The 15,455-nt window shown below is 44.2% G+C and overlaps 1 protein-coding gene across 1 annotated transcript in view; it reads left to right on the forward strand.

Moving 5' to 3' along the window:
• DPP10 (dipeptidyl peptidase like 10) overlaps positions 1 to 12,962 on the forward strand; it is a 61,623-nt gene extending 48,661 nt beyond the window's left edge. The window contains exons 11-25 of the mRNA XM_072417847.1: positions 864 to 902; positions 984 to 1,091; positions 1,725 to 1,816; positions 1,984 to 2,031; positions 3,021 to 3,142; positions 4,261 to 4,308; positions 5,689 to 5,787; positions 5,878 to 5,947; positions 6,901 to 7,095; positions 8,008 to 8,062; positions 8,375 to 8,474; positions 10,193 to 10,251; positions 10,386 to 10,458; positions 11,585 to 11,658; positions 12,113 to 12,962. Coding sequence (XP_072273948.1) covers positions 864 to 902; positions 984 to 1,091; positions 1,725 to 1,816; positions 1,984 to 2,031; positions 3,021 to 3,142; positions 4,261 to 4,308; positions 5,689 to 5,787; positions 5,878 to 5,947; positions 6,901 to 7,095; positions 8,008 to 8,062; positions 8,375 to 8,474; positions 10,193 to 10,251; positions 10,386 to 10,458; positions 11,585 to 11,658; positions 12,113 to 12,250 — 1,320 coding nt within the window. The 3' untranslated portion in view covers positions 12,251 to 12,962. The remainder of the gene's footprint in view (positions 1 to 863; positions 903 to 983; positions 1,092 to 1,724; positions 1,817 to 1,983; positions 2,032 to 3,020; positions 3,143 to 4,260; positions 4,309 to 5,688; positions 5,788 to 5,877; positions 5,948 to 6,900; positions 7,096 to 8,007; positions 8,063 to 8,374; positions 8,475 to 10,192; positions 10,252 to 10,385; positions 10,459 to 11,584; positions 11,659 to 12,112) is intronic.
• Positions 12,963 to 15,455: the final 2,493 nt, after the last annotated feature.

Consider the following 15,455-nt stretch of genomic DNA (forward strand, 5'->3'; position numbering starts at 1 on the left):
GGAGAATTGGGCAAAGCTTCCTTTCTATAAAGCTGACCACTCATGGTGGCATTTGTCAGACTGCACATTTTCTTGGATTTGGGTTTCTTCCATTTAAGACAAAACTTTGCTGAACATGGGAACATCTAAGAAGGAATAAAAAAAATGGCAGTAAATGTTCTGCTCACTGCCCTGTGCGCATGCTTAATGAAGCTGGAGGTTTCCCTGAATTCTGTCCCTCCGTACATAAACCTGAAAATAATGGCCGACATGTGAATTTTGCGCAAAGGTGACGGCTGTGTCTAAGGTAAGTGATAACCTGCAGGATCTTCTATAAAAGCCTATCAATGTATTGCGTGACCACATCAATGAGCTTCTGTCTCCTCGGAGTTGGGTGACCCTATTTACCCTCTATGGATCCAGAATCCTATCACCAGCAGATTATGCTCAGTTTATTATGAGTGTGACCTCTGACCCCTGGGACAAGTGCTATCTACAGCAGCTGCAAATCTGTTTAGCTGCAGCAGAATCCCAGGAGAAGAATTGCGCTTGCTGCAAATAACAGTTTGTTACCTTATTAACTCTTTAAAAGGAAAACAAAACCACACACAGAAAGTGGCCTATCCTATAAGTGCTGCACAAGAGGGGCTTCCTGATATTTGCCCCATATTGGCCAATCATGGAGGCTAATGTGTTCCCATCGTGACATGCGGTCCTGCGGTCACCACTCAGGATAATGAGACCTCAATCGTCACCCCCCAACGTCAGCAAATATCTGTCACCCCAATGGCAGGCTCCAGTCACATGACACCATCAACACTAAACAGCAAATGAATAAAACCTGTGGAAACACATATCTAATGCTTTGAAATTTTTTTTTCCAGAAGTATGAAGTTGTGTCAGATGTCTGGCTGTCCAAGCAGGTAACAATCTGTGTGTATTCTATATAAATATCAAATTATGGGGGGGAATTGTCTGGTAACTCTTCCTCTTCTGGTTGGCAGAATGAGGAGCCGGTCTTTTCTAAGGATGGCACAAAATTCTTCATGACGGTTCCAGTAAAACAGGGAGGACGAGGAGAGTTCCATCATATTGCTATGTTTACTGTCCAGGTAAGTCCTGCAGAAGGAGGAAATGTGTCTGTACAGAATATATAATGTCTATGCAGGGTATACTGCCTGCATGGGGTATGTGGTGCCTATAAGGATAAGATGGTGTCCATAAGATGTATACTGCCTGCATGGGGTATGTGGTTTTTATAGGGATTGTATGGTGCCTATGGGATGTATACTGCCTGCATGGTGTATGTGATGCCTATAGGTATAATATGATGCCTATGGTATCTAAACTGCCTGGATGGGGTATGTGGTGCCTATAAGGAATAAATGGTGTCTATGGGATGTACATTGTCTGTATGGTGTATGAGGTGCCTTTTAAAGATTATATAGTGTCTATGGGATGTTCAACTTCTCTATGATGTATGTGGTGCCTATAAGTATTATATAGTGTCTGTGAGATGTATGATGTCTTCATTATGTATGTGATGCCTATAGGGATAATATGGTGCCTATGGGAGGTATACTGCCTGCATGGGGTATGTGGTGCCTATAGGGAATAAATGGTGTCTATGGCATGTACAATGACTGTTTGGTGTATGTGGTGCCTTCAAGGATCTTCAGTGTCTATGGGATGTACAATGTCTGCACAAGGTATGTGGTGCCTATATGGTGTCTTCTTTTACCTAGGCCAAGACTGATGGGGTGAGCATCAGACACCTGACCTCAGGGAGCTGGGAGGTCATCAGGATTCTGGCATATGATGAACCCTCCCAGAAGCTGTAAGTTCCCCCATCACTAACAGATTTTGCTGGGGTGTATTAAATATAAAGCACTATATGTAGACAGTAAATATAGATAGATGGATGGATATATATATATATATTCGGTGGGAGGGGGTCAGTCCGGGTTTGTGTCAATCCCATCTAATAGCTTTCATCTCTCCCAGATATTTCCTCAGTACGGAGGACTCACCCCGGGGTCGCCAGCTGTACAGGTAATGGATGCCCAGTCAATGATGGGCAATGTGATATAACATGGGGTCAATCCGATGCTTCATACAAAGCATGTGAAATAAACGCAAGCTGCCCCTATAGAGAGATAATAATGAGAATCTTCTGGCAACATTGTATTTACAAACCCAGAGCAGAGAATGATGGGAAATCTCCAGGGAAATTACACACAATTTTTAATATTGATTGAGATCTCAATTCATAAAATATTTTATTCATGAATGTTGCTGCAACATCTCATGTCTGATATCATCCAAATCTGATCCCTAGGTCTCACATAGTGATGACTCTGGTGGCCAATAACTGCCCTCTGCTCTTTGGTGGGGCATATTTTCCATGTGTGCAGCTTTTATAGCCCAGGAAATATGGGGGCCTTCAGCTTTATTTGTGAGCGGCAGCAGTATTGATACATGGTACACTGATGTATTATATATTCAGACTACAGTCACCAAACACCAATCACTTTAGAATTTTTCCCTTTTATAGACAATTCCCTAGAGACCAATCACAATCCCCCAGTGACCCCTATAATACTATAATCCCCCAGTGAGCACTATAATCCCCCAGTGACCCCTATAATCCCCCAGTGAGTGCATTATTCCTGTAATCCTCAAGTGACCCCTATAATCCCCTAGTTAGCCCTATAATCCTTTAATCCCCCAGTGACCCCTATAATCCCCTAGATAGCCCCATAATCCTATAACCCCTCAGTGACCCCTATAATCCCCCAGTGACCTCTATAAACCTATAACCCCCCAGTGAGCCCTATAATCACCCAGTAAACCCTATAAACCTATAAACCCCAGTGACTCCTGTAACCACCCAGTGACTCCTATAACCCCCCAGTGACCCCTCTATGGTGTCTTTGCACCAGGTCACAAAGCTCCTAATGGGGTCTTCCCACAGTGCATACTGATACTATACTGTATATACAATGTGATCAATATTCTCGTATCTGATCTTTTGCTTCCAGCGTGTCAATCTTTGGATTATTGAATCGTCAGTGTCTGTCCTGCGAATTGGCCCGGGATCAGTGCTCCTACTTCAACGCACAGTTCAGCCCTTTAAACCATCACTTCTTGCTGCACTGCAAAGGTGAGAAGCACAACCAATCAGAGGAAGGATCTGACATGAGTTGGTATGGCACATATTCTTCAATATCTGAATATATTTTATGGAGGTTCCGATCGTGTTCTTATCGATCTTACCGATCTGATCACATACATATTCTTCAATATCTGAATATATTTTATGGAGGTTCCAATTGTGTTCTTATCGATCTTACCGATCTGATCACATACAATTCCCAATCACCTCACATATCTATGTATGTCCTCCATATAATATTGGGCCTAGTAGACACCATTTGAAGCCTATAGTGTGAAGATTGATGGCAGGATTACGAAGAATTCCCCTGAGGATAGGCGGTAATGCCGCTATCCTTTTATATCAATAAAAGTACAATAATTATGATATTTTCTGAGATTTGGAAGCTGTTTTTTGGCTGCAGAACAGCAGACGATCTGTCTGGTTGGTTGGAAGTGTCTCTGCTCTCTTTAATGGGATTTCTGAACATTGATAAACATCAGCGATTTGTATCCATCCAGCAGAGACGGATTTTCTGCTTCCATCTCTGAGATGAAACTCCAGAAACAATTTCATTACATTGGATGTGACACAGAGAAAATTAGAAAATGACAAAAGGGAGAAGGAAAGTGTCTTCCATCCCCCAGTGCCGCCATGTTCCCAAATTTTCAAGGAGGACCTCCGACAAGGTGACCAACAACCAAGGAACCCCCTGAGAAGATCAGATTCACAGTCCTAACACCGTGACTCATTTACCAAGATTTGGATCACGTGAAATTTTTGTCACCTAATGCGGCTGATTACAGCAGCCACAATCTGACACATTGCTTGTTGATTCATCAAAATCCATTCCAATGGTGACACGGTGGTATACTGTGAGTATTGTACACCCCCACCCCCCATACAGGAGAACTATGGGGAACTGGCTGAAATTGCCTTTATCAGATATTCTTTGTATCCATGTTTCTTGCCATCTGTTGGCAGATCAACATTTTTCAATCTTTAATAGTAACGAACACAAAATCCTTAATTCATAGAGACAGTAAAGAGTCTTGACACAGGAAACTTCACTTCCTTCCATGTTCACTCTACATTCATTGTATGACTTATGATTTCTGCTTTTGTAGGTCCCAGAGTCCCGATGTTCACCGTCCACAACACCAACAACGCTTCAGGTCAGTTCAATTCCTGTTTCCCAGAACAAATGTGCCAAATTGTCATTCACAAAGGGGTTAATGGAGGGGCGGAGATATTTGAATATATTGGAGCTGATTTACTAAAGGCCTTGCAATAGGTAATTTCCTGTGCAAAGAATACCCAATCACAGGTGTTTTAAAAAAGTTGATATTCTTGCAAATGATTGAATGGTTGAAGTCAGTAGAGCTTCATCTGATTCACTAAGCTACCGAGAGTATTCAGACCCCTTGAATATTCCACAGATAATACAATTTACCAGAACAACAGCGAGCCAATCAGAGACATTCACTGCTGGGGTCTACAGCGGCTTCACAAAGTTTTCAGACCCCTTTTTTCAATTTTGTTATGGTGCGGTCTGATTCTACAATCATTTACTATAAATGTTATTTTTTCCTCATTATTTACACTCAGCACTCTAATAATAACAAAGCGAAAATAGAATTTTAGACAATTTTGTAAATGTAATAAAAAATAAAACTAAAATCTCACATTTCCATCAGTATTCAGAGATTTTTTAACAACAAATGAAATGAAATTTAGCTAAGGTGCTTCCCATTTTGGTGGCTGCTGAGATGTTTCTGCCCCTTGATTGGCACCCCCCTTTGGTAAATTGATTGGACATGATTTAGGAAGGTGCCACTTCTCTATAGAATTCCTCATAGCTGACAATCAGGGCAAAAACCCTGCACTAAATGTTTCCAAGAGCTCAGTGGCCTCCATCATTTTCCACAGTGTTTAGGACCTTAGACTGGACCAAAGGTTCCAACATGACAATGACCCAAAGCACACGGCAAGGACAACACGGGGGGGGGCTTAGGGACAACTCTGTGAATGTCCTAGAGGGGCCCAGCCTCAACCCTGAACCCTATAGAACATCTCTGGAGAGACCTGAAAATGGCTGCCAATCAACGGTATCCAACCAAGAAGAATGGCAGAAAATCCCCCAATCCAGGGGTGCAAAGCTTCATCATCACCCAGAAAGCCCTGAGACTGTAATGGCTACCAAAGGGGTTTCAACTAAGTAAAGGGTCTGAAAAATTATATAAATGTGAGATTTCATATTTTTAATACATTTACCAAATTGTCTAAAATTCACAATATGCTATGCCAACAGCCTGCATCCCTTCAGTAAGTTGCTCTGTATGTCCTGATGATATACTAAAATCAGAGGATCTGACACACTATTATTATACATTGATATAGCTCTGACATATACCACAGTGCTGTAAAGAGGACATTGAGCCAGTCTCCCCATTCTTTGTTCAGAGGAGCTGACACTTTAATGTTCCCCCATAATCACATATTACAGTATTGAAATGGAGGTTGGGGTCTAATTTTCTGCTCCTTGCCTTCTGCAGATTTTTTTACGATGGAGAATAACTCGGTTCTGCAGGAGGCCGTCTCCCAGAAGCAGATATTCCGGACTGAGATAAAGATGATAAATATTGAAGATTACGGTAAAGACCTGTCTATTTCATTTGGTCTAATTCTCCATCTGTGTGGTGTCTCAGGTGCTCACTTACCTCAGTATTATTCTCTCATTTTAGAGCTTCCTCTACGGCTTTCGTTTCCACGAGACTTTACAGTGCAAAACCATTATCCTCTCCTCCTCATTGTGTAAGTTTTCCTAATAGACAACAGCTTGTAAAACACTCCAGAAGTGTGGATTTTCATCACTGATATACAATATGAATACACTATGATAAACCTGGACAGACCGCCATGGTTTACATGTTATCTGCCATCAAAGTATTTCAGTATTAGGTTTAGAGTCTCAATGCTTCAATTTACAGATATCATAGGTAGTGTGTGCTGGAGAAGGATGAGGCACTGTATATGAGAGGCATAGGCTCTGTATATTATAGAGAAGGATGAGGCACTGTATATGAGAGGCATAGGGCTCTGTATACTATAAAGAAGGATAAGGCACTGCATATAACAGGTAAAAGACTCTGTGTATTATCGGAAAGGATGAGGCACTGTATATGAAATGTATAAGACTCTGTGTTTTATTGAGAGGGATGAGGCACTGTATGTGAAAGGTAAAATACTCTTAAGCGTGTTATAGAGGAGGATGAGGAACTGTATATGAAAGGTATAACTCTTTGTATGTAATACAGAGAAGAATGAGGTACAGCATATGAAACGTAAAAGACTCTGTGTGTAATATAGAGAAGAATGTGGCACTGTATGGGGTACTGGGGTGCAGAGGGAGTGATCTGTATGTACTGGGGTGCAGATCTCTGGTGACATGGAGACTGGGGAGTGAGCTGTATGTACTGGGGTGTAGATCTCACTGGCGAAATGGATACTGGGGGGTGAGCTGTGTGTACTGGGGTGCAGATCTCAATGGTGACTTGGATACTGGGGGGAGCTGAGTGTACTGGGGTGCAAATCTCCCTACTGACATGGATACTGGGAGGAGCTGTGTGTTCTGTGCATATCTCTCCGGTGATATGGATATTGGACAGTGAGCTAAATGTACTGGGGTGGATAGAAGGCAGATGCCCAATCATCCACAATAACATATACACAATCCTTTTGACATTACCCTATATTTGCTCCTACAGGGACGAATCCCCGGGGAGTCAGCTGGTCACAGACAAGTTCCATGTGGATTGGGATTCTGTTCTTATAAACTCAGATAATGTCATTGTTGCACGCTTTGATGGGCGAGGGAGTGGCTTTCAGGGGCTGAAGATCCTGCAAGAAGTTCACCGTGGGCTCGGATCTGTGGAAGTAAAGGACCATATAGCTGCTGTAGAGTGAGAATTGTTACATCTCTTTGCTTGCTGTGATATCAGTTACATGCACTCGGCATAATATGGGTATGGGTACAGGTGTGCTGTGCACTCTGCAGTACTGGGTACTATCCTCATCATGTCTCTGTGTGATAGCAGTTACAGGAAGAAGGGTGGGCACTGGACAGATTGTACAATCCAAGGGGGAAAACCACTTTGTAGGTAAGAAACAGCAAAGAGCACAATGTAGATGATGGGCATGGTATGGGCTGGGTCATGCAGGGGGCACTGTATGGGTAAAGGCATGCTGAGGGCAAAAACCTGAGTTATGAGCACTACATAGGCTAGGAGATACAAGGGGCAAACTGTAGATGGCATGATATAAGTTAGGAGATGCAGAAGGCATACACAAGGGGATGGGCATGGTATTGGTCATGATATGCTATGGACCCTGTATGGGTTGGAACATGCAGAGGGCATATACTAGGCACTCTTTTGGTTACAATATGGTGGGGGCATATTGTAGCCGACTGGCACTCTAAGGGTTAGGACCACTCTAGAGCACACTATACTCGATAGGCACTGTATGGGTTAGGACATGATGGGGGCACACCCTAGCCCTGGCACCATCCTCTAGCTGTAAAGGAAGGAAGTTGGAGAACTTGTTCTCTCATGATGTGGGATCTATGGTGACAGATCTAGGCTCTGCCCCATTCCTAATATAATACTTTTATGTATCACTGCCCATCAGTGCATAATATGCCACATGGAGAGGAAGAATGAGTGCTGCTCGATCAATGGGAATAATAGTGCAGAATAGGATTTATTTGGCTGGAAATAAATATTTTATAATTTATTTAACATATAGAGATGTCTGGGTGCAGCATTGAAATTATCCGGCATTTCATCAGTTTAATGTTGTCTGTCCCCTGGCAGGTGGGTGTTACGGGAGCCATATATTGATCCCAACAGACTCAGCATATTCGGGAAGGTAACTCACAATCTGTAACAATAATCTGATGTTGTCATGAACCTTCGTGGCTCACAGTGTATTTCACTTTTTTGATGGCCAGAGTTATGGTGTGGTGGGGTAAGAGGTGGGCATGGTATCCCGGTTTGCCACACCAAAGCTCTAGACATCAAAAATAGTGAAATATTTTCACCCAAGTGAAATAACTTCTGTTCTTCATGTTACAATTTTTTTTTATTTCTCTGACACTGAAGCTGCTGGAGGTTTGTTATTTAATGTTACACAGAGGGGTAGGCGTATCACTGGTGGTAATAATGATATTTACCCTGGCAGGGCTATGGAGGGTACATCGCGTCTATGATCCTGAAGGCCAACGAACGTCTCTTTAAATGTGGTGCCCTCATCGCCCCCATCACTGACATGAGGTTATATGGTAGGTGGTACAGAACACATACAGAAGAGTACAACAGCAGAATAAAGTGTTATGACTTTGCCCCCAGTGCCATATATTACACACAATACCATGCTGGTACTCCGACTCCAGTGCCATATATTACACAGAATACTACGCTGGTACTCCGCCTCCAGTGCCATATATTAAACATGATACCTCGCTGGTACTCTTCCCCCAGTGCCATATATTACACACAATACCACCCTGATACTCTGCCCCCAGTGCCATATATTACACACAATACCACGCTGGTACTCCACCCCCAGTACCATATGTTACACACAATACCACGCTGGTACTCCACCCCCAGTGCCATATTTTACACACAATACCATGCTGGTACTCCACCCCCAGTACCATATGTTACACACAATACCACGCTGGTACTCCACCCCCAGTGCCATATTTTACACACAATACCACCCCCAGTACCATATGTTACACACAATACCACGCTGGTACTCCACCCCCAGTGCCATATCTTACACACAATACCACGCTGGTACTCTTCCCCCAGTGCCATATATTACACACAATACCATGCTGGTACTCCGCCCCCAGTGCCATAAATTACACACAATACCACGCTTGTACTCCGCCCCCAGTGCCATATATTACACACAATACCACACTGGTACTCCACCCCCAGTGCCATATTTTACACATAATACTACGCTTGTACTCCGGCCCCAGTGCCATATATTATACACAATACCATGCTGGTATTTCGCCCCCAATGCCATATATTACACACAATACCACACTGGTACTCCACCCCCAGTGCCATTTTTTACACACAATACCACGCTTGTACTCCACCCCCAGTGCCATATATTACACACAATACCATGCTGGTACTCCGCCCCCCGGTGCCATATATTATACACGATACCTCGCTGGTACACTTCCCCCAGTGCCATAAATTACACACAATACCACGTTGGTACTCTTCCCCCAGTGCCATATTTTACACACAATACCACGCTGGTACTCTTCCCCCAGTGCCATATATTACACACAATACCACACTGGTACTGCACCCCCAGTGCCATATATTACACACAATATCACGCTGGTACTCCACCCCCAGTGCCATATATTACACACAATACCACGCTGGTCTCCACCCCCAGTGCCATATATTACACACAATACCACACTGGTACTCCACCCCCAGTGCCATATATTACACACAATACCACGCTGGTACTCTGCCCCCAGTGCAATATATCACACACAATACCACACTGGTACTCCGCCCCCGGAGCCATATATTATACACGATACCACGCTGGTACTCAGCCCCCACTGCCATATATTACACACAATACCACACTGGTACTCCACCCCCAGTGCCATATATTACACACATTACCACGCTGGTCTCCACCCCCAGTGCCATATATTACATACAATACCACGCTGGTACTCTGCCCCCAGTGCAATATATCACACACAATACCACACTGGTACTCCGCCCCCGGTGCCATATATTATACACGATACCAGGCTGGTACTCCGCCCCCACTGCCATATATTACACACAATACCACGCTGGTACTCCGCCCCCAGTGCCATATATTACAATCAGTAAGGTACAAATTTAGCTCTGATGTGACCAGAAGACACGTGGCCAGGTCACATCACACACGGATGATAGCATTTCCATCTCCAACTTAATTTTCTTCTCTCTGCAGCATCTGCATTTTCAGAGCGATATCTAGGCATGCCGAGCACTGATGAGAACACGTATCAGGTAATCCCAGCACACCCATACCTGGCTCCATCCATGTTTTTGCCCTCTTCTTTTTTATAATCATCCACAGTCTACCCCACCATTATCTCACGTGTGCCCCCCTAATTATTGCTGCCTCCTCCGTCTCTCTGCAGGCATCCAGTGTGCTGCACAACATTCAGGGCTTCAAAGAGAAGAATCTCTTACTGATCCATGGCACAGCAGACGGTAAGTCCACCCCAAAACTCCCGGGGTTCCCCCAATATTATATAATAAGGTTATTGTGGACAGATGTATATTACTCCACTGCCCCAAAACAGAGACTGTGTCCCACATCCTTAATCCCTGTGCATTCTGGGTCCAATTCCACCCCATTTCTCTTTTACCATCTTATTATTCCGTTCAGTTTTTTACTGGCCTCACCCCTCACCAGACAATACTAGGCAATGCAAATGTAATAGAATTCTCCTCCCCAAAGACATCATGTTACACATAGTGCAGTCCCAGTGATATTATACAGCAGTGGGTTCCTGGTGATCCTGCCAGCAAGTTTAATATTTTCCCTCTTACTGTAATGTGGTGACAACATTTACTCACTTGGCTCACTTGGAAATTTCATGCTTTAAGAAAAACTTTCCATCTGTGAGCTGGTAGTGACGCTCCAGATTTTCTTCTCTATATATTTCTTTTAAAAGCTTTCTAATACCAATAACAGGTTTCAACTCACTGTTGTCTTTTGTTTCTGAGTTCTGGAAAGAAAAAGTCACAAAGACATTTCACGGATCAACCCCCCCCCCCCCCCAGATAATGGAACTCGGGGAGCACCAGAACACTGGAAATTTGCATAAATCTTCATACAGCTGTAAAATTGCTGAGTGATAACACCAAACATTCACCTGGGGCAGTGAGGAAATCTCACTTTAAGAGATCACAATTCATGCCGACGATTATTATAGAAACAATCAGGTGACGTTTCTTCTGTAAAAACTATTCTTCCTGCCTGAGCGCGGCTCTACTGGCAGATTTCACTTTGCCCAGGAGACCCAGCAATCTGGGCTGAATGAACTCCCACACACCTGTACAGGTGAGTTACATCATCCTGACCAATCAAGATGGCCACAGATCAGGATATGGAAAAATGTGGCACCAGAGTGGGGACTGGTGAATATCAAAAGGTTTATTATGATAAATATGGGTGAATCCAGGGAACTGAGCAGAAGGAGAAAGTTTTATGTACCACAACCCTGATTAGCATTTCAGTCTGGGTGCACAGTAGCACACTGCTAGACACAGCAAAGTCTGTCTGTAACTTTTTCCTGAACTTCTGTAACTTTTCTGTTTCTGTTTTTTACAGCAAAAGTCCATTTTCAGCATTCAGCTGAATTAATCAAACAGTTGATTAAAGCTGGAGTGAATCACACGACGCAGGTGAGTGAAAAGTCACCAACCCCCACCACCCTCTGCCATATTATTAATAATCTGCGTGATCCATGACACAGATTGCAGGGAATGCACTTTTATGTTCTTTCCATTTTTTTGGGGTGTCACAATTGTCCTGGGTGTCTCATATTTACAGGACCTATATGGGGGAGGGGTGCCTTTCTCTGCTCCCTGCCCCTTACATGCCCGCTGACACCTTTCTCTATTGTTTCCCATCTCAGATGTTGTTATTACTCAGCTGACCCTGGTGACCCCATATCGGTATACCCCCACCCCACCCCCATCACAGGTTGACAATATTGATTCTGTTTCTGTTTGGGAAGCCAATTCTTGCAATAATGAATCCCAAGGTGTAAAACCAATCTGCCATCTTCCTCATCCCTGGAGGCATTGGGGTGACAACATATTTCCAGAAATTTCCTCATCTTTTCTCTTCCTCTAGATCTATCCAGATGAAGGTCACAATATCTCATCGGAGAAGAGCCGCTTCCACCTCTACAGCACGCTGCTTCGATTCTTCAGTGAATGTTCGCAGGCGGATGTGCAGGCACCACCGCAGGAAGTGGAGGAAGATGAATGAAGAGCAGATAAGATGTTCTTTGTATTCTCGGAGGCCCTCCGGGGTGGTGACTGTCTGGTGGATTCTCAGAGACCCTCGGGGGTGGGGACTGTCTGATATCAGCACACTGAAGATCCCGAGGGTGGATATAATCTCCGCCGGCGGATTTCAGATTCCCAATTGGCAGTTTTGGATACGATTAGTGTAGTGCATGTTTCCTTCTGTTCCTCCTCCAAGACGTTGTACTAACCTTTCATTTCATCCAATCGGATTGCAGCTCCTCCTCCTTTACAAGTGCAATTTCCTGGATGGTGGATTTCTGTATTCTGACAGAGGATTGGTCGGGAGAAGTCATTTGGCACATGGTGCCTGGTCTGGGAAGAAGCACTTTTTCAATTTTTGCAATGTTTGAACATTTCTATGTACACAGAACAAAGAGCGACCCGTTCACCCCGGGAATTATATTTTTCAATCTTTACTGAAGGCTCCGCAAAAAACGAATTATCAATTGTGATTGCGGATTCTGATTTTACAAGAAAAACATTTTATTTGTCTTATTATACGAATCACCCACCCCTGCCCAACCTGGCTCCACCCCCAACCTGACCCTACCCAGCCTGACCCCACCCAATCTGACCCGGGCCCAACCCAACCTCATCGATCCGCTCTACTGCCCAATGTAAATATCTCACTTGTATATATGAATACATCGATATTAAATTATGTTTTCTTACATGTGTCTAAGATCACTACCAATAACCCCATAGAAGTGATACTGTGCAGAGTCCATACATTCAGAATAAGAACATATACCGAGAATTACACCCGGGGTACTGGACAGGAGGAGTGGTACTGTGCAGAGTTCATATATAGAAAAAAAAAGATACCGAGAATTACACCCGGGGTACTGGACAGGAGAAGTGGTACTGTGCAAAGTACAAAATAAAAACAGATACTGAGAATTTCACCTGGGGTGCAGGACAAAAGAAGTGGTACTGTGCAGAGCCCATACATTCAATAAGAACAAATACAGAGAATATGTATATATGTCCTCATCACCCCTTTAATAGTTTAGACATTTTAATGCCTTGTGATTGCAGTGTCAGAGTCCAATCTTAAGGTGGAGTGATGGAAAAACATTCACACAGAATACGAGGGGCAGATCTGGATGAATGTTTGTCATTTACAACTGCAGACCAATGTCAACCTATCTGTATGATATGATTTGGGGTTGGTCATCCAGGACTATTTGGTAAGTTGTGGCATTCAGACTTTTATGATCTGGGAGCTGGAAATGAGAATGCAAGGAGAGCCATAGCTATCAATTCTGATAGAAGTGTGTACCCCTGTTCTGGCATTAACCTAGATTTGCAAAGAGACACCATTGTGATGGGGGGGGGGTTATAATGAATTACACCAGGAAGCAACAGAGATTCATCGCCCCCATAGGGGCTCATTACAGGTGTGAAATATCTCATCACTAGAATTGCTGTTCTTCTGACATTGTGTCACTCTATAACTCTACCCCAACCTGCCCCTCTCTATACTATGCCTGGACCCTATTCACTCCATCACCACAAGAGAGACAATCAGAGACTTCCTCCCAGAGACTCCCTTCGTGAGGAACCCAGAGACCCCTTCCCAGAGACACCCAGCGACTCCCTCCCAGAGACACCAAGAGACTCCATTTGTGAGAAACCCAGAGACTCCTTCCCAGAGACACCCAGAACTCCCTTCCAGAGACACCAGAGACTCCCTCCCAGAGACACGCAGAGACTCCCTTCCAGATACTCCCTCCCAGAGACACCCTGAGACTCCCTTCCGAAGAAACCCAGAGACTCCCGGCGACTCCCTCCCAGAGACACCAAGAGACTCCATTTGTGAGAAACCCAGAGACTCCTTCCCAGAGACACCCAGGAACTCCCTTCCAGAGAATCCCAGAGACCCCCTTTCCAGAGACACCAGAGACTCCCTCCCAGAGACACGCAGAGGCACCCAGAGACCCCCTTCCAGAGACTCCTCCCAGAGACACCCAAAGACTCCTTTCCAGAGAATCCCAGAGACTCCCTCCCGGGGACACCCAGAGACACCCAGAGACTCCTTCCCAGAGACAGCCAGAGACTCCCTTCCAGAGACTCCCTTCCAGAGAAACCCAGAGACTCCCTTCCAGAGACTCCCTTCCAGAGACTCCCTCCCAGGGACTCCCTTCCAGAGACTCCCTCCCAGAGACACCCAGAGACTCCCTTCCAGAGACTCCCTTCCAGAGACTCCCTCCCAGGGACTCCCTTCCAGAGACTCCCTCTCGGAGACACCTTTCCAGAGACTCCCTCCCAGAGACACCAGGGGACTTCCACAGACATCCAGATACTCACTCCCAAAGACACCCAGAGACTCCCTCCCCGAGACACCCCTCCAGGGAACCCAGAGACTCCCTCCTAGAGACACCAAGGACTCCCTTCCAGAGACTGTCTCCCAGAGACACCCAGAAACTCCTTTCCACAGCCACACAGGGACTCCCTTTTAGAGACATCCAGATACTCTCTCCCAAAGACACCCAGAGACTCTCTCCCATAGACACCCAGAGACTCTCTCCCATAGACACCTAGAGAATCTGATGTCTCCTTTTACTGTAAAAACAGCCCTAACAATGGAAATACCTATTTTACCTCCTTTTATTATCATCAGGAACAAAGAATAAAATATAAAATTACAATTTTATCAGGCCAGGAAATAAGAAGAAATACTTTTCAGCTGGTGGAAGGTCTAACCCTTCCAGACTCAACTTAAGCAGTGAAATGATGATGGTGATAGAGGTAAAATAATGTTGATAGAGAAAAAAATACAAAAGGGTCCTCATGATTCTTCCTCCTCTGGATAAAAAGTAACTAAATTGTTCCATGTTTGTTCAGTTGTTGAATATTTTCTCATTACAGTGCTCCAGGAACTTAATCCTCATAAATAGTCCTCCAGAGATCCAAAAAATAAGCCCTAAATCTATGTAGTGCTTGTAGTATCCCAATCTTGTAGGAATCCAGTCTAAACGGGATCCAGCCTTCTGGGGATCCATTCTATCAGGAACCCAGGTGATGAGGGATCAATTTTAACATTTGTCTGGTTTTTGGCTTCTTTTTTCAGTTTGTGGAGCAGTTTGAAAGCTTCCATTTCTCAATGATTGAATTCTGAGCTGGCTCCTATGTGCAGAGTTTACCTTTTTATTGTGTATTTA

Source organism: Pyxicephalus adspersus, chromosome 7 (assembly GCF_032062135.1).
Source record: "Pyxicephalus adspersus chromosome 7, UCB_Pads_2.0, whole genome shotgun sequence".
In the NCBI taxonomy this organism is placed as follows: domain Eukaryota; kingdom Metazoa; phylum Chordata; class Amphibia; order Anura; family Pyxicephalidae; genus Pyxicephalus; species Pyxicephalus adspersus.